Source organism: Bos indicus, chromosome 13, assembly GCF_029378745.1.
Source record: "Bos indicus isolate NIAB-ARS_2022 breed Sahiwal x Tharparkar chromosome 13, NIAB-ARS_B.indTharparkar_mat_pri_1.0, whole genome shotgun sequence".
Taxonomy (NCBI): domain Eukaryota; kingdom Metazoa; phylum Chordata; class Mammalia; order Artiodactyla; family Bovidae; genus Bos; species Bos indicus.
In genome coordinates, this window is record NC_091772.1 from 64,592,903 (window position 1) to 64,616,657 (window position 23,755).

Sequence of the window (23,755 nt, forward strand, 5' to 3'; positions counted from 1 at the left end):
AAAGGGAGTCCAGTTGTGGACCAGGGCTGAACTAAATGACCACTAATGTTCCTTCCAAATCAGAGATTCCATGATTCTAAAGCAAGCCCGGTAGCTGAACCGGGGCTGTGGGCTGGGCTCTGTGGTTAGGGAGCTGCCCTGGGCAGCAAATGGGTTAAGGCTCAAATAACTTTTATATATAAATTAATGTGTAGAGTTGGGAGCCAAAATCTGTTCCATTAATTTTTCCATCCATTCCAGGAGCAGTTAGGTACACACAGTAAAGTTTATTTTGGTGCATGGTATACTTCACTCCATTAAAAATAAATTAATCAGCAAATTCCTGCCTGGCTCGGCTCTGGTTTATGTAAATAGTGCCCAGCTGTAATGAGTTACAAGGTGTTATTATCTCACACACACAGAGGAGGCTTCACTCTGGAGCTCCGTGTGCAACAAAAGCATCTTAAATAAACTCAGAGAAGGCCGTTTGATTTGTAATGTTTTCACAGAAGTGGGATATACCTCATCCATATAGAGTTTCTTTATATGACTCATTTTATAGCAAGTTAAATGAAGGAAGTTTGATGGGGGTGGGGGGAGGGAGGGACAATATGGTTCTCCACCCCCTTCTTCAATTTAAAGAAAATCCCCCCAAAGATGACCCACACTCAGGGGGAGGAGACTAGTCCTCAGGGGCTCAGACCACGAGGGCTCTGCAGCACGTGCTCCGGAAGCTAGGAAGCGGGTGGTAGGCTGAGCACGGAGCGGGGTACTGGGGTGGTGCGATGAAGCCAGGAAGCATTCTCTTCCCCCCAGTATCTCATGTAAGGGGAGCCAAGGGAGGAAAGACAGCATGACTCTACCCCAGTCCAGTGGGGGCCTTGTGTGACAAAGGGAACTGTCTTGAGGCCTCAGGATGTGACAAGCCCCCTGGCCAGACAGGCCTCCTGGGTCCCCGAGGACGGGGTCAGCAGGAAAGAACAGTGACATTTCTGTGAACTGGAGACAGAAGCAGCGGCAGAGACCCCACCCCACCCGAACTTCCCTTGCTCCTGTCTCTGAGCTGGCACTGCTTCTCAACTCATGGCCTCTGCCACCTCAGGTGTGTTTCTAAAAAACCTGGGAATAAAGAAGAACCATGGCAGAGAGACGTCTCTGGGTCTTTTAATGGCCAACTCAAGCCCATGGCTCAAAGCTGGAGGACAGTGTGTGGTTACCCAGCCTGATTCAGCAGCATTACTCACTGCTTCTAGGCCACGGTGGGTCCTTGGGGGGAGGCAGCTGTCCCCTATCGAACCTACCCCCTTTCCCTTCTGTGGTCAGTTACACGGTTTCTGGAGGGCACTTGGGGAGCGTGTGAGGGAGCTCCTGCTCAGGGCTTCTCTTGAGGGAGAGGACGCCTTAGAAGGGCTACGGGTTCTCTCAGCACTGTACCCCACCCTATCAGACTCCTGGGCGTACTAAGAGGAAAACCAACACAAATGGGGCCAGGTATTTGACAGATGCTGTTCAAAGGTCAGTTCAGGCCACTTCCTGCAGGATCCTGAGCCAAACAGGCACCTCTCTTCTGGCAGTTCCTCAAAGCTAGCTGGCCAGCTGTTCGGAGGGACCAGCCCATCAAAGACCCTCGTCGTTATAAGTTGGGGAATGAGGCTTCAGGATGCTCTGAGGATTCTTCTCCACTAGAGGGCGCCAGCTCACCTCCCCTGTCAGAAGCAGATCCTCACCATTCATGGAGTCCAGGTACTGTATCTGCAACCAGACGAGAAAGTCACAAGAGCAGGACAGACATGAGGCGGCGCGTGAGGTGGTGGAAGGAACGAGCCTCCCAAAGGAGAGGACAGGGTTGGGGCAGGAGGGGCTTCTGACTATCCCAGCTCCCGAGCCCAGGGATCGGGGGAGGTCTCTGATTGCCCAGATTATTTCATTTAAGGGGGTTTGAAGAAACAAGTCATTAAGGAAGCTTTCTCAGGCCTTAGGGAATTCCCCGCTGTACTTCTGAATGGACACATGTCTGACACACAAGCACTGACTTTCTGAACTGCAAGGACTTTCCATGGAGTGTGTGCTGGGGGAGACATGTCCTTGGTGTGTTTGTGTATGTGTCTGTTAATTTCTCTTGTCTGAGAAAGGGGCCCATAAATAGTGATGTGTGTGTGTGTGTGTCTGTTAATTTAAGTTCCCTTGTCTGAGAAAGGGACACATAAATAGTGATGTGTACCCCACAGGTCTTAATAAGCACACCGCTAGTTTGTTCTTTAGTTGCAAAGTTGTGTCCAACTCTTTCGTGACCCCATGGACTGCAGCCCACCAGGTTCCTCTGTCCATGGGATTTCCCAGGCAAGAATACTAGAGTGGGTTGCCATTTCTTCCTCCAAAGGATCTTCTCGACCCAGGGATTGAACCCACATCTCCTGCATTGCCAGGCAGATTCTTTACCACTGAGCCACCAGGGAAGTCAGTAACTGCTAGTTACTGGAACTTAAAAGGATGCTTCTACTCTCCTCGAGTAGGCTCTCACCGCAGGGTTAGTGGGCGCCAGCTTCACCCCTCTAGGATGGCTCAGGGGGGGTTATCCCCCTGAACAATGTGGAGATGGGACACTGACAGAGAACATGTACAGCTGCAGGGAGGGGTGGTCGGGCAGTTGGCAAGAGGCAGGGGCTCTAACGAGTGGCCAGGCCTTGGGTGATAGAGGCCTCCTCTGGAAGGATTCCCAAGCTCCTCCTAGTAAGGAGAAGAGAAATGCTTTACAGGAGACAGGCAAACTCCAGGGCAAGAGCTGGATCAGGGCAGGAGTCAGCACTGGATTCAAAAGATGAGGTTCCACTGTGGAGGTGAGAAGGCAACTGGGGGGCAAGGAGAGGTGGCAGGAGTCAGGAACCTCACCTTTGCCTCAGATCCAACTCCCTATCCCAAGAGACCCTCCACTCCTGCTGCTTCGTTTTTAGCCTTCGGACCCTCGTGCTCACCCTGTCATATATACCTCACGCCTGGATCTCCAATCTCCAGATCTGCTCTGCTGTCTTCCAGGGCAAGAGATCAACCGACACTGTTATCTTCCCTAAAACCCACTCTTCTTTTCAATTACTCCATTCTGTCCTTAATGCCACCACTTTGCCCATCTCCTGGGTAGAAACTCTCAATTTAATCTCTGATTGGGTCTCGGGTGATCTACCAACTGGCATCACGGCCAGGACCAGCCTCCTGGTCTTCCCTGATTCACTCGCTCAGACTTAGTCCCTCCTTTCTTCAGCCTTCCACAGCACTCTGTTCCTGCCTGCATACATCACAGACTGACTTATTCCAGGGGAGCCTTGTGCCTGACTGGCTTGTCAAATCATGAGCTGGATCCTTGAGGGCAGGACTGGGTCTTAGTAATTTCTGCGCTCTCAACAGAGTGGCTGGCACAATAGGTGCTCAAAAGCTTTGCTGACAGAACTGGGTCCCCACCAAAGCTCACTGCTTGCCCAAGAGTTCCTTCACTGCTTTCCTACTGCCTGCCTCTCATCTGGGCACCAGGGGACTTCTTACGGGGGCACTGGTGTGGCAGTCCCTTCCTTCAGGGCCCTCAGAGAGGTCCCAGCTGTGCCCTTGCTGTGGCCCCTGGCACAAGCCCACCACAGCCAATGGAAAAGTTGGGCTGGTCTCTCAGAAAACATAGCATTTGCTTTGCCAATTGCTGCTCCTGTCTGAGGGCGGGTCCAGTCAACAGTGTGAGCCTCAGAGTTCTCTGTGGGTGGGGTCCTCTGGCCACACTGCCTTCTTCCCGGCTCTGGCAGATCTGAAGAACGGTCAAACAGAAGTCCTGGCTTCTGGGGTTCTCTACCCTCTGGGTCTGAAGAGCCCTAGTATGTAGTTTTTCCAGTAATCACCCAGCTGGCCCTGTCTTCTCCTCGGAGCCAGAGCCTGGCCTTCCCTTTCCTGGCTGTTGGAGGCTTGAAGGCCATGGACACAGGTGAATAAGGGAATGACTGTGAGGTGAGGCCCCTTCAGGTCCAGGAGCCAGGCCTACAAAGCAAAGGTGTGACTCATGGGACAGGCTGAGCTGGTGAGCTGTCTGGAGCAGCTGAGCCTCTAGTGGCCGTATGAATCACCCAGCTGTGCAGCCTGACTCACTGGACGACCCTGGAAAAGCCTACATGTGCCTCTTGCCTGCCACTCAGCTCCCTCGTCCCTAACATATGGATTTCTCATCAATACAGAATTAGGGGGGCAGAGAGAACAGGAGTGAATTCTCCCTGGGCTCAAGGAAAACTGTGTAGTTAAGCAGTCCTCACTCGAGAGCTCTCTCTTAGAAGCTTTGAGAGCCCTGGGCAGCCAGAGGAGTGAGGGATGAAGCGGGGGGACCCTGCTTGACGACAGGTAGCAGCACCCAGTGGGGAAAGGATCATGGGATGCTGCCTGGAGCCCAATCCTGCTAGAAGCCAGGGGTTCAAAGTGGGTAACCCAGGGGAGCTGCTCTGCACCCCGTGCTGTGGCCTTACAAGTGGACTGTGTGCGCCCAGGATCCAGCATAGCACTGGCACACGGCAGACAGCCGAGTGTGCAGTGAATCAACAACTGCAGGTTTATGAAAGCAGCAGGCCACTCTGCCCTTGTTCTTCTGTTCCTACTCCCCGCCCCCTGACCTAGCTCATGACTGGATCCAAAGAAGGGGCTCTTTTTTTTCTGGGGAGGGGGTCAGTGAAGTAGAAAAGGAGAGCTTTATTGCTTTGCCAGGCAAAGAGAGACACATCAGGCTTCTGCCTCGAAAACCTCTGTGTCTCCCAGAAGGTGCTCTTTGTCTATGCCCGCTGCTGATGTGATTTGGTTAGAACTCCCTCACACTGGAGTCTGGGAACTCAACCTCTCATGACCCTCTGAACTCCAGCAGCCACAGACCTCAGGAAGGGCCCTGGAGGGGAGGCCCTGGAGGGGCTGCTCACCTGTTTCCTCACATACTCTACCAACAATTCAAGTTGTCGAGGGTCTTCGCATTTCTGGTTGAAGAAGGTTCTCCAGAGGGCGGCCGCCAGCCCACGGTCATCTGAAAGGATCCCCTGGAACACACAGCACAACTGGTCTTTTGGGGCGAACGGCAGAGCCAGGAGACAGAAGCTGGGGATATCGTGAAGATGCGGGCAACCCTAGGATCAGCTCAGAGGACGTGACACAGAAACAGGGCAAGTGCGTGGCAGAGCTGGGAGGGGTCTGAGAGGGCATGTGGCCTGCCCCCTTCATTCAATAGAGGAGGAAAGTGGGACCCAGAGGAGCCAAGCGGCTGGATAAAAAGGTGGAAGCAGAGATGTGGTCATGTCTGATGGGCCGTCCTGGCCACAGCTGCCTACAGCATCGCCAGGCCCAGCCAACACCCGAGAGGAGAGATGGGAGCAGCAGTAGTTCTGGTGCCGTCCACAAGGAATGGGGTCAGCATATTGTGAGTGTATACTTTCTCTTAAGAATAGAGTGTTACGTGTTTTGCTCTCCTGGTCCAAGGACACACATCTGAACAGCAACTAGGTCTTTGGGGATGGGAGCCTGGCACCTTGGCCTCACTGTCACCCAGCTTTGGGGTGGCCCGGCCTCCTCCAAAGCAGAGGAACAGGCTGTCCGGCAGGACTGCCATGGGCCACAGGGGAGTGCTCAGAACCTGTGTGTGCCTACCATCGGCTGTCCTGGCACAGCAGAAAGCACACTGTTGGGAAGCCCAAATATCACAGAGGCCTGCATCATGGACTAGGGCCATGTTCTAGCTTAGAGCTCTGAGGAAGGAGAGGGGAGGGTCCTGCTTCCTGGGCAAGGGTGACTGAGGGACAGGCCCTGAGGAGCTGTTCTGTCCAGGTGCTAAGGCAGCATGTGGAACCAGAGGAAGTGCTGACTGGGCCTTGGAAGTCAGCTAGAAGGCCAGATCATGTCCTGGCCCTGTCAGTTCCCAGCTCAGAGATGGTGGGCAATTTACTAAACCCAAGTCTCAACTTTCCCATCTGTTAAATAGAGACTAAAATTGCTGCCCTACTTATAGCATCTTTGAATTATAAGACAGAACATAAAGGCATTTTGTGAAGTGTGATATGAAGATTAGGCTTTGACATGGAGCTGTGAACAGAACTGAAACAACAGTGGGATCTGGGGACTGGACTGCCTGAATTCAAATGGCAGCTCCGTCACTCGGCAGCTGTGTGTCCTTTGGAAAGCCACTAGCCCTTCCTGAGCCCTGGTTTCTCATAACCTGAATGAGCCAAGTAACACCTGTGCCACAGAGTTGTGAGAATTAAGAGACAATGGTCATGGAAGGCTCTGTAAGCGGTAAGGACACTACACAAAGGGCCAGGATCACATATTCGAGGTCCTGCTGTGGTCAGGCCCCCGGGGCACTATGGTGCCTGAGGTTTGGCTTTAGGGCTGGGGCCAGGAAGGGCTGGGGCCAGTAGCGGGTACAGGCAGTTTGAAGGAAAAACTGTTCACCTGTCTCAAATGCCCCCTTGCTAAACACCCCCCACAATTCCACAGCTTAAGAGACTGTCCTGGCACAATGGCTGAGTCGGGAAAACCAGCTTCTTCCGGCATATGGGGGACAGGAGCCAAGAACAAGCTCGGGCACATCACCGTTCTCCAAGCTATTTGCTAACACAACAGCCTGCCTGTGTCTGAAGTGCCCTGGGCACATGCCGGAGTGCTGCTGGCAGCAACTCATATGTGCTACATGAGAGGGAACAGGAGTGGGAGCGAGTATTATGAGGACTTAGAAAACGAGCCCAGAGCACAGGACAGCAAAAGCCCTGGGAGCCAGGGCCTGCCACAGACAGGCAGCCTCGGCGATGGGTGAGATGGCTGGGAAGGGGCAAATCTATAATCAACTACGAGGAACAGGATGATTCAGACTCAGGTTAACAATGATAGCAATGTGACTGGTTCAGACTGTCAAGAGCTTCTTGCCACACCTGGCTCTGATGACCAGGTGGAAACTGTATGCCGGGAAGAAATTGTTACCCTGGCTGGGAAGATAAGTGCGCTCAGAGGTTCTCGAGCGAAAGTGGTTAATGTGAGGTCACGGGATGGTGCTGACCAGCTCGAGTCAGGATATGGTGGCTGGCACAGAGCAGGAGCACAATACAAGAGGCTGAATAGATCAGTGAGCCCCACTTCAGCCCTCTTCCCACCACAATGCTAGTAAGCTGAAGACAAATGGGAGACTGGTCTGAGGGAGGAAGCAGGAAAAAAATGGGTGCCTAGAAGGCAAAAATTAGTTTGCCTAACAGTTTTTCCACAGTCTACTAGAATAGTGACTTGTTTTCCCTCACGACACAAAAAAAGCATCCTTCCAGAAACTGAGATGCCTAGGTCTAGAGGAACTGAGAGGAAGCCAACAAACTCTGGCCCTGGAGGACCCTGGAAGTAGACTGTGGCCCAGAGGAGGAGCGGAGAATAGGAGAATAGTATTTACTATTTACTGGGCACAGAGTTTCCATTTGGGAAGATAAGAGAAAATCCTGGAGATGGCTAGTGGTCATGGCTGCTCAAACGTGAATATACTCAATGCCACTAAAATGTACACTTTAAAATGGTAAATTTTATGTTATGTAAATTTTGCAATAAAAAATGAGACAGATCTAAATGTCATTAGGTAGGACATCCAAGATATACTGCGCAGTTAAAAAAAGCAAGTTACAGAATGGTGAGCGTAGTATAACTTTCATTTGCATAAAGAAAACAAATCCATAGGTGCTTGTGTATGTACAGGTAACAACTGTAAGGACACCCAATAAACTATTAACAAGGTTTTCCTCTGGGACAGGGAGCTGGGCAGGCGAGAAAAGGGGCCTTCTATTTTCTATTTCAACCATTTAGGCAGAGTTTCATGAATTTTTAAATGAGTGCGTACTGCTTTTATAACTGAAGCCCCCAAAAGCGTGTGACTTGTCTGGCAGACCGTGCTGCTGATGTGGGCATGCCTTCCTCTCTCTGGAGCATCTGGGGCTGAGATATTGACCGACCTGCCTGTGTCCCTCCATCCAGCACCCCACAGGCACTCAATAAACGCCAGCTAGTTGAATGATCTGGCCATACTACGTAGTGCGTGCTTTCTCAAGTACCAGGCAAACTGCTGGGCGCGCTCATTCTGGTTGCTGAGTCAATGAAGGTGAGGAAATAGTAAAATACTAAGTAAAACAGTAAAATAATGGCAGGCAGTGACGACGGCCCCTGAAGCTTCTTTCAGAAGTTCTCATCGACAGCCTTTGTTGGGGGAGGTCACTGTTCTGTCCAAGGCTTGGTAAACCATCTTACCTCATCATATCCTAAGATTGCGGCATAGAAGTTATTTGTCATAAGCATCATGTTCTTCTTCAGGATATAGGGATTAACCTACAGAAACAAAATGGCAAAAACAAAAGTATAAAAGAAAGGAAAAAAACCATAAAGTATGATTTTTGGCTCCTGACTGACACGGACAGCAGAACCAAGAAAGAAGGCCCCTGACAGGTCAAACTCCCACCCCATCCTCCTATTTCCCTGCTCTGTCAGGATTCTCCCCAATTTGACAACTTCTTTTAGACTTTGGTCCCGAATTATACAAAGCAGTACTCAGTTTTATGAACTAAGCCCCAACTACATGTCAGGCTCTGTGCTGGATCCTATGAACACAAAGAAAAAGAAACGGCTTCTTGACTGGAGAAGCACATTGTCTAGTAAAAACAGACCTGTATTAATAAAAAAAAAAAAAAAAACACACTGCAACACGTTACCTCCAATTCTATCCCCAAAGTGGGGAGCGATAAGTAAACTTTAGTACAAATGGTCTCTGCTTGGGGCGGGGGTGGTGGTGCTGCCGCGAAGTTCTCTAAGGAGGCGATGTTTAACTGGACCTCAGAGGAAGAGTAGTCTGACGAGAGAGCTGGGGGGTAGGAAAGAGGACATTCGAGACACAGGGCATAAGCTGTACAAGGTGCAGGGGCAGGAAAGAAAATGAGGGAGGGCGAATGGGCAGGAACAGCAAGGAGTCTGATGCAGCAAAAGCACAAAGGAAGTGGCCAGAGGTGGGGAGAGGGGGAGAGAGGCCGGGCTGTGAGCGGGATGCTGAGGGGAAAGGCGAGCCCCTGAGGCTGTGAGGAGGACGGGCACAAAGGAAGTGGCCAGAGGTGGGGAGAGGGGGGAGAGAGGCCGGGCTGCGAGTGGGATGCTGAGGGGAAAGGCAGGTGGGGAGAGGGGGGAGAGAGGCCGGGCTGTGAGCGGGATGCTGAGGGGAAAGGCAGGTGGGGAGAGGGGGGAGAGAGGCCGGGCTGTGAGTGGGATGCTGAGGGGAAAGGCAGGTGGGAAGAGGAGGGAGAGAGGCCGGGCTGTGAGTGGGATGCTGAGGGGAAAGGCAGGTGGGAAGAGGAGGGAGAGAGGCCGGGCTGTGAGTGGGATGCTGAGGGGAAAGGCAGGTGGGGAGAGGAGGGAGAGAGGCCGGGCTGTGAGTGGGATGCTGAGGGGAAAGGCAGGTGGGGAGAGGAGGGAGAGAGGCCGGGCCGTGAGTGGGATGCTGAGGGGAAAGGCGAGCCCCTGAGGCTGTGAGGAGGACGGGAGAACAGGATGCGCTGAACTAGTGAGACTGTTCATGTGAACGGACTGCTCCAGAAACGCAATGTCAGTGAGACTGTGGAGCCTCAGGTAGAACTCCTCTCAGGGAACAGCCAGGTGAGCCTGAGGAACCCAGAGTGCAGTTCACGAAACCTCTTAAACAGGATAAAACTTTGACTCTGGGAATCTGACCTCCAGGAATATGCTTAGGGAAAGGGGTCCATGTTTCATTCCTCTCTGGCATCCCAGCAGAAAACTTGGTGTCAAACGTAATACATAGAAAGGGCTCGTTGACTATTTAAATGGACAAGTTTCAGAAACAACCCTGTCATTTGGAATTTTATATGGAGAATAAGGTTTGTGCTTAACAACTGTGACCGTTGCCCACCATCATCTTCTCCATTTACTGAGCACCTGTTATGGGCCATGTGCTTTACGGACATCATCTCTTCTGCCACTGGAGCTCAGAGAGGTAGATGTGCTATCATCATGCCTTTATAGACACAGAAAACTGAGACTCAGATAGGTGAGGTGACGTGCTCTAGATCCCACAGCAAAGTAGTGATGAAGTATCCAGGTCAGTCTGAATCCCAAGTCCATGTGCCTGACATTCCACCAGGTTCCTGCCTCCGGGAAGATGATTTTATTTTGGGTCATAAATCAAATACTGAATGATTTCATCCTGTGGTTTATCACTAGTCTCTGAAGAAGGGCAGAAAGGAGTACTGAAAGGATCTGGAGTTAGTCAGAAAACCTGGGTTCAAGTCATAATTCTGCTGTATACCTAGGATGCGATCTTGGGCAAGTCAAGCAACCTATCTATGTCCTTGTCTTTGAAATGCCCTACACAGAGGACTGGTTTGTAGAGCAAATGAATTAGCATGTACTTCATTCATCTGTTCACTCATTCATTTATTCCACGATGTATGCTGAAAGCCTTGGTAAGCTGCAAAGTGCTCTGCAAATGCAAGGAATTATGAGTAATTCCTTCTGGTTTGTTTATATAAAACTAAAACCAGCTCCAATACTTTATAGTCATGGACAGTTTTCAAAAAGAGAGAGAGAGAATTGTGAGACTCAAGACTGGAAAATGTGAGACTGGACGCAGCCAGTGGTGCAACCCATGACCTTTCCCACCCCACCTTCACCCAGGCCAAAACAGCCGTCCGTCTTTTGTGTTCCCAGAGCTCTCTGTCCACACTTCTCCTGGAGACACACCTGTCCCCTAGGGCACCAACCTGTCCCACTAGTTTTCGAGCAGCCCAAAGGCCATGAGGAACTCCGTCTGATGAATCTCAACACCCCCGACACCTAGGCTAGTGCCTGGCCAGAGCAGGGTTTAGGGCTGGCATGCTGAGGACTAAATCCTCACAAGGCCTGAGTGCCACACAGAGTGTGTTCTATCCAGTCACATCCTTCTGTCTGCTTCCCTTTATTGCTCCTGAGTACCTTCCGTGTTTCAGAGATTTCAGAACTGCTGAACTTCTTACTGTGCCATCTTCCACTATGGGCTAAGGCAGAATCAAGAAACAGGCCAGAGCTTGAGTTACTTCCTTCTGCAAGGAGATGGTGGGACTACAATCCATCCTCCTGCTGAGGGGCTCCTCTCCCTCCTCCCGTATGAGTCATTCTAACTGTGCAAGAACCAGAGTGGGACACCCCTGAGGGTCCAGTGGTTAAGACTTTACCTTCCAATGCAGGGGGTGCAGGTTTGATCCCCGGTTAGGGAGCTAAGATCCCACAAGCCTCGCAGCCAGAAACCAAAACATAAAACAGAAGCCAATGTTGTAACAAAGTAAATAAAGACTTTAAAAATGGTCCACATCAAAAAAAATCTTAAAAAAAAAAAAGAATCAGGGCCACAAGGGATGATGTCAGAGATGTCGAGCACAAAGGCAGCAAATGTCCGAGGTAAACATTCACTGACCTGCTCAGCAGAGCTGGCTTGTGTGCTACATCAAACCAGTCAGCTTTAGAGCTGGAAGGGCCCTCAGACGTCACCTTGCTCATCCCTTTGAGGAAATGGTGAACTGAGACCCCAAAGGGGAAGGGACGCCGCCCCCCAAGTACCACATCAACTTAGTCTCAGAGCCAAGATTAGAACTAATTTCACCATGTGCAAGGCATTTCCAGAGATCACCAACACATTAACATGCAAATTTCAATTCCTGCTTTCCAATAAGGCTCATTTACATACAGCATCCTTTCTCCTCTTGGGATGCACCTGAGTTCTGGCCCACTATTGCCCAGAAGGAATGGAGAGGAGCAGTCCAATTCCTTATAAGCAAGGATCCTCTACCTCCTGGTTCTCTATTCTAACTCTGGTGACCTATAAGCTGCCTTTCCCCTCACCTCCAGCTGAGAGGTGGCAAGCTGCCATAGCTAGGAATGGTTTTTAGATCTCATCACTGAAGCAGGATTAGATCATGAAAGGGGCCCTTCCTGGAAGAGGGTGGAAGCTCCATCAACGCAGACACATGATCTGCAGGCAACAGGTGAGGGTAAGTGACAGCAGCTTCCTGAACTACTGGACTCGCCCTTCAGGGCCCTTCTAACCAGCCTAGCAGCCCAAGGGGGCTGGGTATTCCCTCTGGTGAATCTCCGCTGAGGCTTCCCAGGTGGCTCGGCAGTGATGACTCCGCCTGCCAACGCAGATGTGGGTTCAATCCCTGGGTCGGGAAGATTCCCTGGAGAAGGCAATAGCAACCCACTCCAGTATTCTTGCCTGGAGAATTCCATGGAGAGAGGAGCCTGGCGGGCTACAGTCCATGGGGTCACAGAGAGTCAGACCTGACTGAGCAACTGAGCACAGACAACACACAGGACCTCTGCTGGGATCTTATTCCCTCACTTAAGCTTTTGTCTGCTGGTGTGCAGGTCCTCACTGCCAGATAATTCCATATGGAGCACCCTGCCCATGAATACATAGACAAATCAGATGAGAAACTCTCCCCAGCTAATGCTGGGCTGTTCTCTTATTAAACGCTTCTCCTTTCCATAATGCTTTGCTTTTTTATAAAAACCCATACATATAGCACCACCACAAGGAAAAGGTTCCTTTTATATCAGTTACTCATATTTTCCCATTTATTTAAGCTATTAAAATTCATGCAGATATTTTATAAGCCATCAGGATTTGGTGACTGCTATTACTGAATGTTTAATAATAAACGAAACAGAAGAAATCAGAGGGTTAAATGATGACTGCAATTCCTGTAATGACTTAATTAAATTTTTATTGAGTACATAAACTATGATGTCACTTCTAGCCAACCATGGGTCTGCTTTCCTAGCATGTCACAGGGTGGGAGCACTCGATAGGAGGCTAGGCTAAATGAGCAGCAAGTCTCAGCTGAAATGGGGAGGGGAGCGAGGCTCATGTAACACACTCAATAAATTATCCGTTCATTTTTAAACAAAGTCCATGAGTTATAATATATTTGCCGTGCACTTTTTATGACATAATAAAAACGTTACCTTAAGGATTACTTAACACATACTACAAATGTTACAGCAGAGGCAGGCACAAGGGGCAAAGAAAACAAACACGCGCGGGCCAGGGACGGGCTGGAGTCTGCGTCCCGGGGGGCAGCACAGTGCATTAAAAAGGCAGTGCAAAAATGGTGGGGGGCGCGGGGGACAGGAGTTCAGGGCTACTAATCAGCAGATTAATGAATGAGACAACCAACAGGGAGCACAAGTAGAGCAATAATGAATCTTGCAAGGCACATGCTTAATTAATGTAGTATTCTCAAGGAGGAATACTTGCTTTAAAGAGATGCCAGTTCGTCTGAGGCCAGTTTGCTGCCCTCTTTCCCCTTTTCCCTGTCGCTACTCTTAAAGACATTTATGTGGCTCCTTAATGGAGGAACTGATGATGGAGGGACTGATGGAAGATCAAGTTGAAACTCTTCCGTGAGCTCTGTAAGGTTCCTAGTGTTCCTAGTTCTTGGTCGTCTTTCCTGCCTCACCTCCTCCCGTCTCCCTACTTCTATCTCACCCTCTGTCAGAGTAAACGATGTGCAATTTCCACAAACATGTCATGTTCTCTCCTGGGTCTCAAGCATACTGCTGCCAGGAATCCTCCTTTCTTTATCCACAGGGATGCTAAGTCCTTCTTATCCTCTAAGACTTAGCTTACAAATGATGTCTTCTAAAAAGCCTCCTCTCTCCCCAGTCTACAGGTGCCACAAAAGTGTCTCAGAAACAGTCCCCATAATTCACTATTTACCACGTGCCAAGAACCACGCTAAGAGCTTCATACACATAAGCTCACTAAATCTTTCCCAGTGACTGAGATAGGTGCTATTAACTATCCCCACTTTAGAGAAGAGGAAACTGTTATCTGGGAAGGTTAAGGTTATACAGCTAGGAAATAGTGGGTCAGGATTAGAATACAGGGCAGTTCGACTTCGATGCTTACCTATGCTGGAACAAACACCATAAACAATGTGGCTGCCCTTCCATGTGGCCTGCGTCTCAGGTTATCAGTGGAGGCAGGGCTAAAAGCTCCTACGTGTGGGCGTTGTGTGTGTGCTCAGTCACTTGGTTGTGTCCGACTCTGCAACCCCATGGAGTGTAGCCTGCTGGGCTCCTCTTGTCCACTGAATTTTTCAACCAAAATACTGGAGCAGGTTTGCCATTTTAAATCCTCTTCCAGAGGATCTTCTTGCCCCAGGGATAAATCCCATGTCTCGTGTCTCCTGCACTGTCAAGCAAGTTCTTTACCACCAGTGCCGCTATGGTTGTGGGTAAAAACAACTCAGATATTCCCAATTACAAAGGTAGCTAGGAGTGGGCTACCAGATGGGTGATCAGTGGCCAATTACTAATATTAAAACATCAGACGTCTCCAGTAAAAGCTAAGCCCCATTCCTGGGTAAACTGGGGACAAAGGTATAATTATGGTGCAGGAGAAGAGAATGAAAGAAAGTCAGCAAGGGCAACACAAGAACTGATGAGCGTGAAGGTAATAATAAACGTTAAGGCTACTGAGGCAAAGCTGCTAACAGGAGCAGGCTAATAAGAATTTATTAGAATGAAAGAATGATAAAGGGTGCCTAGAACTGCTGACTGAAGCATAAGTATCAAATTCAATGTAAGGCTATAATGCAGCACAAAAGATAGCGAGTCAAGTCTCAGTTGTCTTTCTAGGGATTAGTAATGACAACACCAACACTGCAATGTCAACACCACAGGCTATAGTTATTGCGTGGCAACAGGCTAATGTGCACCGAACATCAGCCAGTGTAATGTTAGAAATGAGTTCACTGTGCAGTATTATGAGAAATACACAGCAACAGTGAAAACAGAAGGGCGCATGGAGAGACCAAATACACGTGTGCATGTAACTCACTTGCATTATAAATGAAAGGTCTACCGAAGATCTTTTAGCAAGGATCACAAAACCCAACAAATACAACTCTGTGTGTTGTGTGTGCATTCAGTAGGTCCAGGGAAAACTGTGTTAAGACCAAGAAGAAAAGGAAAAATCATAAAAGATGGACATTTTCTTTTCCTTTTTTTTAAAGAAAATGTGAACATTTGAGTATAACATGTGCCAGTTGTGATGAAAAACCAACTTAAACATGGCATGAGATAATCCTTACATCTCATCTTAATAAATAATTTCAAACGTTTAATGCACAAAGAGAAGCTTGCTACACTGAAATGCCTTTAAAAATATTTTTCCTTATTATTTATTTGTATGTTTTGAAAGTCCCAGTTTTACTGCTTGGGATCTGAATACTCAAGATCTGTATAGCTTGATAATGTTCTAAAAAACAAAGCTGTGAATTTCTCAATATGAAATTCTGAATGGTTACAAAGTACAGGAGCCTTTTCCTCAGGCTTGGAAAACAGCAAAGCAAGAGATGGCTGTCTGTGGAAGTTAGTCATTTACTCTCTTGACAAGGCATTCAAACACATCCGCAAGCCCGTAATCACCCTGAAAAGAAGCTGATGGGGTACAGTAAGGTCCTGGGAAGATCAAACTATCACGCCAAGTTAATTTTCTTCCATGTCAAGACATACAAGGTGAGAGGGAGATAGCCATAATCTCTAATTTCTGAAGTTTCTGAACACATCTCATGCATATTGATAGCGGTATCAACACCGGCTTCAAAGAGTGGCTCTTTTAACAACAGCACTGATAGCACGACATCCTAAAGGAAACAATTCGGGGGCGGGGTGGGCCCTCTCTGTACTGCTCATAATTATGATAGTGGAGGCAGCAATGATGAACATACATCACATTCGATTTGACAATGTTTCCATGTGTATGATCTTATTTGCGCCTCACAACCATAATAACCTTGCCCTCCAAGATCTCATAGACTGATTGTTGTCCTGAATCTATAAACAAGGAAACAGAAGCTCAAAGATGTTAAGTAACTTGCCCCAAAGTCACACCCTGCTTTTGTGTTAGCAGTCAGGGCTGGAACTTTTATCTCAGACAGCTGGTACCTAAATCTAGCGTCTTCTCTCCAGTTATCACACCTTTCTGTATCTGATGAGTCATATCGGAAATGGAGAATCACATAAGCAAAAAGCTCCAACTGCTAATTTCAGTACTTTGGAAAACAAAAGTAAAATGGAAATGACTCTGAAGTGTTGAAAAATCATCTTAGAAACAAGACGAGACTCAACAAGGTCAAATGCACAGTAGCACATCTAGGACAAAATAACAGGATGAAGGAGGGTCTGACTATGGAGTCATAATTAAGACCCAGAGCAAATTCCTGATCATGAGCTGAGAAGTGTGATAGGGATAATCATAACTGAATATATCAAAAGAAATGCAGTCTGCAAAGCTCCGAAAGTTTTCCTTCCTCTATTATTGTAATAGTCAAGTCTTTTGTTTTAGCTACAGTACTTAAGAATAAACATGAGGAAACCAGATAAATATCAGTGAAGAATGTCAGATAGGAATGATCACACTGCGTTGGCACCGGTCACAAGGCAGGACAGTCGATTCTATGGCCAACAGAAATACTCAAGAGGCTATTCCGCAGGTTGGCCTCATGGCTTATATCATCAGCCTCAATGGATCAGCGGATCCTGAAGTATCTGATACTACCTGAATGGACATCACTCATTCTTTCTGTATCCCTTCCCTGGGGCCTTCCTACTCCTCTCCCACTCCATGAGCTAGTAGGCCGCTGATCCCAGAACTTTGTTTCCTCATCACAGACAGAGACGGGCCCAGAATCTAAGCTAATCTAATCAGACTGTTGTTTCTGTCTAGAAACATCCAAAGATAAAAAGACAGCTAAAGCTGGACCATCCCAAAGAGGATACTAACTCCCTATTGCTAACACTAGGATCCCTGACTCCCTTGTATGTTTCCTACCTGAGGCGGTCCTTAAACTGTCCTTTCCATCCTATGAGCCTTAGTTAGCCCCCAGTAATCCCTTGCTTGTTTAAATTAGCTGTGGTCTCTGTTGCGTGCTCATTCATCAACTCAATGAAACCTCTCCATAATAATACCATTAGCTAACATTTGCTGAATGCTTGCCATGTGCCAGCAACTGTATTAAAAACTTTGTATGCGTTATTTCTTTAATCTTCACAATAATCCTAAAAAGGGGGTGTTACTGTCCCCACTTTATAGAAAAAAATTACTGTTTTCTGTTAATATTTTTATCAGGAAGACTTACTGTATTATTTTAATAATCTGTTTACAAGTTGTCCCCCTACCCATTCATTGCCTTAGACTGCAAACTCCCTGAGGGCAAAGATGGCCACACTGCTCAGCACATGTCTCTAAAATGAATCAGTATAGTACTTCCTGTCATGATTACCTCTTATATTATTGATGCCCAGGCACTTTACCAATCTTAAGATGATTTCCTGAGTACGAAGATTTGGGAAGGCGTTGAACAACTCTGATACATGCTGCTGCTGCTTTCGTGGTTTTCAAACACAATTCTACTCTAGCTTGAGGACGTCCAACTCCTGTTCTTTCAGTCTGTTTTCACATCACCTCTGAAACGCCATACCTCTCTCAAAGCAATCTCTTCCACTGAAACAAGTTTCAAGACCACTTTTAGTTCTATTACTATCATCTGCTTGAATCAAAATGCATACACAAACAGTTTGAAGTAAAAAGGAGTTTGTGATTGAAATTCAGAGAAAGAATTTTGTGGTTACCAGGGTAAGAAAACATCAAGTGGGCGACTGAAGTTTTTTCTTCTCATGCTAACAAGATAAAGCTGATTAACTCTGTGATGTGAACAGATTAAACATTAACAGGCCTTTGATCCCTACCTGCTCTATCACAAGTGCTATAGAAGAGTAATTCGGAAACTTTCGAAGAAGTGCTTTTCTGCTTATGTTTCCAAATTGAAGAAAGGACTTATGCTCTGCAAACAAGTGCTAACGCATTGGTTTTCTGTCATTAAATACAAGATTTGGAAAGTGAAAACTGTTTAATTTTTCAGTGGTCACTGATGGCCAATAAGCAAGTTAAAACCAGTTATCAAGACAATTATCTAAAGCATAAACAAAGGATAATTCCATTTACACCTACTAGGATGGCTATAATTTTTTAAAAAGAAAAATAACAAGCATTGATGAGGATGCAGGAAAATGTGAACTTTCATGCATTACTGGTGGGAATGTAAAATGGTACAGGTGTTATGCAAAATAGTTTGGTGATTTCTCAAAAGGTTAAACATAGAACTACCCTATGACTCAGTAATTCCACTCCTCACTATATATCCAAAAGAACTAAGACTTGAGACTGCAACAGATATTTGTATACCAATGTTTGTATCAACATTATTTACACTAGCTACACTATTTACATTATTTACAACAGATGGAAACAAAGTGTTTATCAACAGATGAATGGATAGACAAAAAGGGTATACACCTACAATGGAATATTACTCAGACATAAAAAGGAATAAAATTTTGATATACGCTATAATATGGATGAATCTTGTTTTTTTCTTTTTAATTTCTTTATTTTAGTTGGAGGCTAATTACTTTATAATTTTGTAGTGGTTTTTGCCATACAGTGATATGAATCAGCCATGGGTTTACATGTGTTCCCCATCCTGAACCCCCCTCTCACCTCCCTCCCAATCCCATCCCTCTGTGTCATCCCAGTGCACCAGCCCTGAGCACCCTGTCTCAGGCATCAAACCTGGACTGGAGATCTGTTTCATATATGATAATATACATGTTTAAATGCTTTTCTCTCAGATCATCCCAACCTCGCCTTCTCCCACAGAGTCTAAAAGACTGTTCTATACATCTGTGTCTCTTTTGCTGTCTTGCATATAGGGTTATCATTACCATCTTTCTAAATTCCATATATATGTGTTAGTATACTGTATTGGTGTTTTTCTGTCTGGCTTACTTCACTCTGTATAATAGGCTCCAGTTTCAATGGACGAACCTTGAAAACATCATGCCTAGTGAAATAAATCAGACACAGAAGGACAAATAATGTATCATTCCCCCATAGGAGGTACCCAAGACAGGGAAATTCATAGAGACAGAAAGTAGAACAGAGGTTACCACAACCTGGGCAGAGTGGAAATGGGGGACTTCCTTAATGGGCATGGAGTTTTTACTAGGAATGATGAAGAAATTTGTGGTGATGGTTACCCAACATTGTGACTGTATTTAATGCCAATAAATTGTATACCTATGAGTGGTTAAAATGACCACAATAAAAGATAACTCCAAGTGGTTCTTCCCACACAAGTATTTCAATCTGTGACTTAACCATGTATATGTATTTATTAAAACCTCTCAGGGTATTTCTCGATTCTGAGCTGTAGTGTCATGAAGCAATTTATATTCCTTGCTAGACCATAAGCTGTCTGAATGCAGAATTCTTCATCGCCTTCAACATGTTTGTTAAGTATATACTGAGTGCCTATCATATTTTAGGCATGCTGGGTGTATAAGATGAAACCAGGTAAAACCCAGTACCTGTCCTCAAGAAATCTGTAATCTTATGTGACAACAAATGACTGGAACAGCATACCATAGGTTAAAAATGGCAATGGTGAGTCTGGGGACTCAAAGGCTTCAGAGATGAAATAATATTTATTACACTGGGTATTAAAGCATGAAGAGGGATCTGTACTTTTCAGACCAAAAGAATAGCATGTGTAAAGTCACAGAGAGCTGAACAACTACAGCATCCTCAGAGGAAAATCTATAACAAAGAGCTCATGATGGGAAGAAGAAGGCAGAGCTGGAAAGGCAGTTTATGTCTGACTGCAGATGGCCCTGAATGCCACATGAAGAAAAGACAAAGAAGAGTTCTAAGCACAGGGAAGCTGCATGGAGAGGTCTGTTGTTATTGTTGTTTTATTGAAGTATAGTTGATTTACAAAGCTGTGTTAGTTTCAGGTGTACAGCAAAGTGACTCGTACATATATAAATATGGATAATTATATTTAATTCTTTTTCTGATTCTTTTTCCATTTTACGTTATTATAAGATATTGAATATAGTTCCCTGTGCTATTGGATAGATTGGGGTTTCCTTGTTCTTTTTGTGTTTTTAATTAATTTGTTCTTATTTTTGGCTGCACTTCGTCTTTGTTGTGCGTGGGCTTTCTCTAGCTGCAGGGAGTGGCGGCTACTCTTCATTGCGGTGCACGGGCTTCTCCTTGCAGTTGCTTCACTTGTGGCGGAGCATGGGCTCTAGGTGGTCAGGCTTCAGTAGTTGCAGCTTGGGGGCTCAGTACTTGTGGCACACAAGGCATGTGACATGTTCCTGCACCAGGGATCGAAACAGTGTCCCCTGCGCCTGGCAGGCAGATTCTTAACCACTGGACCACCAGGGAAGCCCCTGCGTAGATTTGTTTTTGAGAAGTAACCTGGCAAGTACAAACCATATACCTGGGGAAGGGTTGGAGGCAGGAATACCAGGAGGCTGCTGCACTGGCTCAGGTGAAAGTTGGTAAGAAACTGAATTAATGTAAGTGACAAAAGGAATAAAGAGGAAAAAGTCCAGCAAGATCAACAGGATTTGATTATCAAGTGAATGTGGAGCAGAAGGTGAGACTTGCACAGAATCAGACCTCACTGAGTGCCAGCTGAGAAAAAGAATGCAACTGTTACATGCAATCCTCGGCTGCTGACTTGCTGACCCTGGCGGCACTAAGCACAGACAACCAGTCTTGCAGGGTTTTAGCAGTCACGGTGCCCTCAACGTCTCTTATGTTGGGGTAATGGAAAATCTTACTTGGACAAGATGTAATACGAGCAAGATGTGTATTTAGCTTGAGCCTGCAGGCGTCTCCAATGGAGCAGCAGTATAGCACACCAGGGCCGAGGAGCCCGGGCCCCTTTCTCTCACTAATCTGTTCACTATGGGTCAGTGATTGTCATTCTTCTGGGTTCTCTGCATTCTACCTGAAACCATGAGATCTGATTTGAGTCAGCAAGAAGATATGGACACATGGGGTTTCCAGAGACACTTGCAGGCTCCCAATTGCCCCTTGGACCTCATGACTGCCATCTGTAAGTGCAGAAAAGCTGCAGGCACAACTTAGCTTTTTTAATGTTCTTCTATTAAATTTAGGCAGACTGGAGACAGTGGAAAACCAGAGGATGCTTGTTCCCCCCTTCAATGCTGGCCATCTCAAGTGCATAGACATACAAGCCAAACAGCTGAAGATGGATACTTAAAAAGTTCAAGAGCTCTTTGCTAACAGAGCCTGGGCACTCTTCACTTGCCCTGGGTGCTGAGGATCTAAACAAATAGAGGACCTAAAGGCAACACTGGGCTCACAGGCCCCAGCCAGAGTCTGTTCCCACTCAGCGACTCCAAGACAGACATCATGTTACCTGGACCACAATGGTTTTTCAGAAGATCCAAAATCTAGTCCCTTCCTGATATTGAGATTCCTATCCCTTTTATCAGTCATGAATTCTCCTTCTATGCAGGAATGGGGAACGAAAGAGACAGGCAACCCTAATTAACTGAATCATACATGTTAACTGGTGACCCAAGCAGGGCAGAGGAAGTCAGACCAAAGTCCACAGCCCCAAACAGAAAAGTGGACATTTCCATTGTTCTGTTTGGATCACAGAATGCTTATCTGTCACTGTTTTTTCCTTACTGCTTACTGTTCAGCACCATACAACTTCCAAAATACTGACTCGGTGGTAATCTGAGAAAGAAGTTGTTCCCTGTTGTAGAGATGAGGAAACAAAGGCTCAGAGAGGTCAGATGACTTGCCTAATTATCGCTCAGCTCATAAACGCTCAAGATATTCACAGAAACAAGGTGTTCTGACTCCTAGTCCAACATTTTTTTAAGGCTCAAAACAGATGTGCTGTTCAGCTGGTAGCTTATAGAACCTTGACTCCCTGGTGGCTCAGATGGTAAAGTGTCTGTCTACAATGCAGGAGACCCGGGTTCGATCCCTGGGTTGGGAAAATCCCCTGGAGAAGGAAATGGCAATCCACTCCAGGACTATTGCCTGGAAAATCCCATGGACAGAGGAGCCTGGTAGGCTACAGTCCATGGGGTCGCAAAGAGTCAGACATGACTGAGCGAATAATTTCATTAATTTCAGGAGTATCTTGGGAATGGCTGAGCCTGGATTCTGAGGAGGAGTGATATGATTAATCATGCTCGAGTAATGAGGGATCCATGGGTGAGGCAAAGAATGACGTCCAAATACCCCCTGACAATGGAAGGACACTTAGCCTTATAAGCTCTGCAACCCCATCTCTTAAGGTAATTCTTTTTCCTTTTTCCCATACAACATTCTTAAAAGGATAGGCATTTTATAAAAGAAAAACAAATGCTGGAATGCTATTATCTGTTTAAGAGATGCTCTCTCTCTAGTATTCAAGCCCCACTCAAACCTAAGAAATGCTCTGAAGTCTAAGTAAATTCTGGGCCCAAAAGCTCCATTTCCCTCCTTGTGACTCAGAAAGACAGATCTCTGAGTCTCTGTTTTTCCATTCAAACTATGCAAAATTGCCTTTTTTCTTTTTAGATTATTGCATGAGAAAAAAAAAATGCTTAACAGTTAAGTAATAAAGTTTATAGCATCAAACACCTATCTCAGTCCCAGGCACTGTTCAGAGAGTCTCCTGTGTGTTGACTTGTTCACCCTCCACACTGCTGGAAGGTGAGGCAGGTAACACAGCTACTCCTATTCTACAGAGAGAAAACGGAGGCACACAGATTAAGACCGTGCCCAGGGACACATAGCAGGCAGGACCTGAGCCCAAGCGCTCTCCAAGTCTATGGCACTGCCTTGGACAGGAGGTGACAAGCCCGACCCACTCCGCCATGAGCCCAGGGCCTGACAGTCTCCGTCCCTCCGTTCAGCACTGGGGGCTGCCTAGCTTCCTGCACCATCCTGTCAGCACGCTCAACCCTGCCCTGGGCCAGCTTCTCTAGGTAAAGTCTGTGGCAAAAACAGAACATAAGGCAACAAAAACCAGGTGAACTCTATCTTACTTGTTTATCTATTGAGTTTGGGAATTAACCTATGAAAGATTCAACTTCATTTCTCTTCTTGGCAGAGACTAGATTGTAAACCCTGTAAGTTCATTTCTCTATAATATACTCTCTACCAACAGCATTTAGAGATTAGCATGTGGTTAAAGACCAAATAAATGAATGAGTGGATAAATGAATACTACGTGAAAACAATCCTTAACAGAGCCATACAAATTAATAATGTTGCTGGACCTCAAGGAAAAAAAAATTCAACTATACCTTCATCATTCAATAAATGTATATTTGTGCTAACCATGTACCAAGCACTGTTCTAGGAGCTGAGGTGACAGCAATAAATAAGACACGATTTCTGAACTCCTGGAGCTGACATTCTAGGAAGGGAGGAGGGCTCACAATAAGCACAACAAAACACACAGGATGCTAGATAGTAATTTAGTGCTATTACTCCAATCCTGTCATTCAAGATCCCTAAGATGAGAAGTGCCTGTGTGTGGTGTACAGATATGGGGATGGGCTGGGAGCCTGCTGTTGCTAACAGCTGGCCAGCAGTGATGTGAAGAACTACTCAAGGACAGAACCAGGGATGTTTGATGGAAACTCCACTGTAAATTCCTGGAAGATAAGGCCATGTGGTCCCAACACAGAGCAGGCACTGAGAGAACACCTGATGGTGCAGGGGATCTGGGCACTGTAGGAAGGGAGATTGGGAAGCCCCAGGCCTCCATGTGTATCACTCTGCTCTGCAACCCTGCCAGATGAGAAGGGGTCAGGGGAGTAGCTG

The 23,755-nt window shown here is 46.7% G+C and overlaps 1 protein-coding gene across 2 annotated transcripts in view; it reads right to left on the reverse strand.

The window, feature by feature from the left end:
- Nucleotides 1-246: 246 nt before the first annotated feature.
- The window catches only part of UQCC1 (ubiquinol-cytochrome c reductase complex assembly factor 1), a 94,755-nt gene continuing 71,246 nt past the window's right edge, over nt 247-23,755 (reverse strand). For both annotated transcript variants that reach the window (XM_070801564.1, XM_019972314.2), the window contains 3 exons: nt 8,248-8,325; nt 4,908-5,021; nt 247-1,731 (listed from right to left, as the gene is read on the reverse strand). In XM_070801564.1, coding sequence (XP_070657665.1) covers nt 1,597-1,731; nt 4,908-5,021; nt 8,248-8,325 — 327 coding nt within the window. In that variant the 3' untranslated portion in view covers nt 247-1,596. The remainder of the gene's footprint in view (nt 1,732-4,907; nt 5,022-8,247; nt 8,326-23,755) is intronic.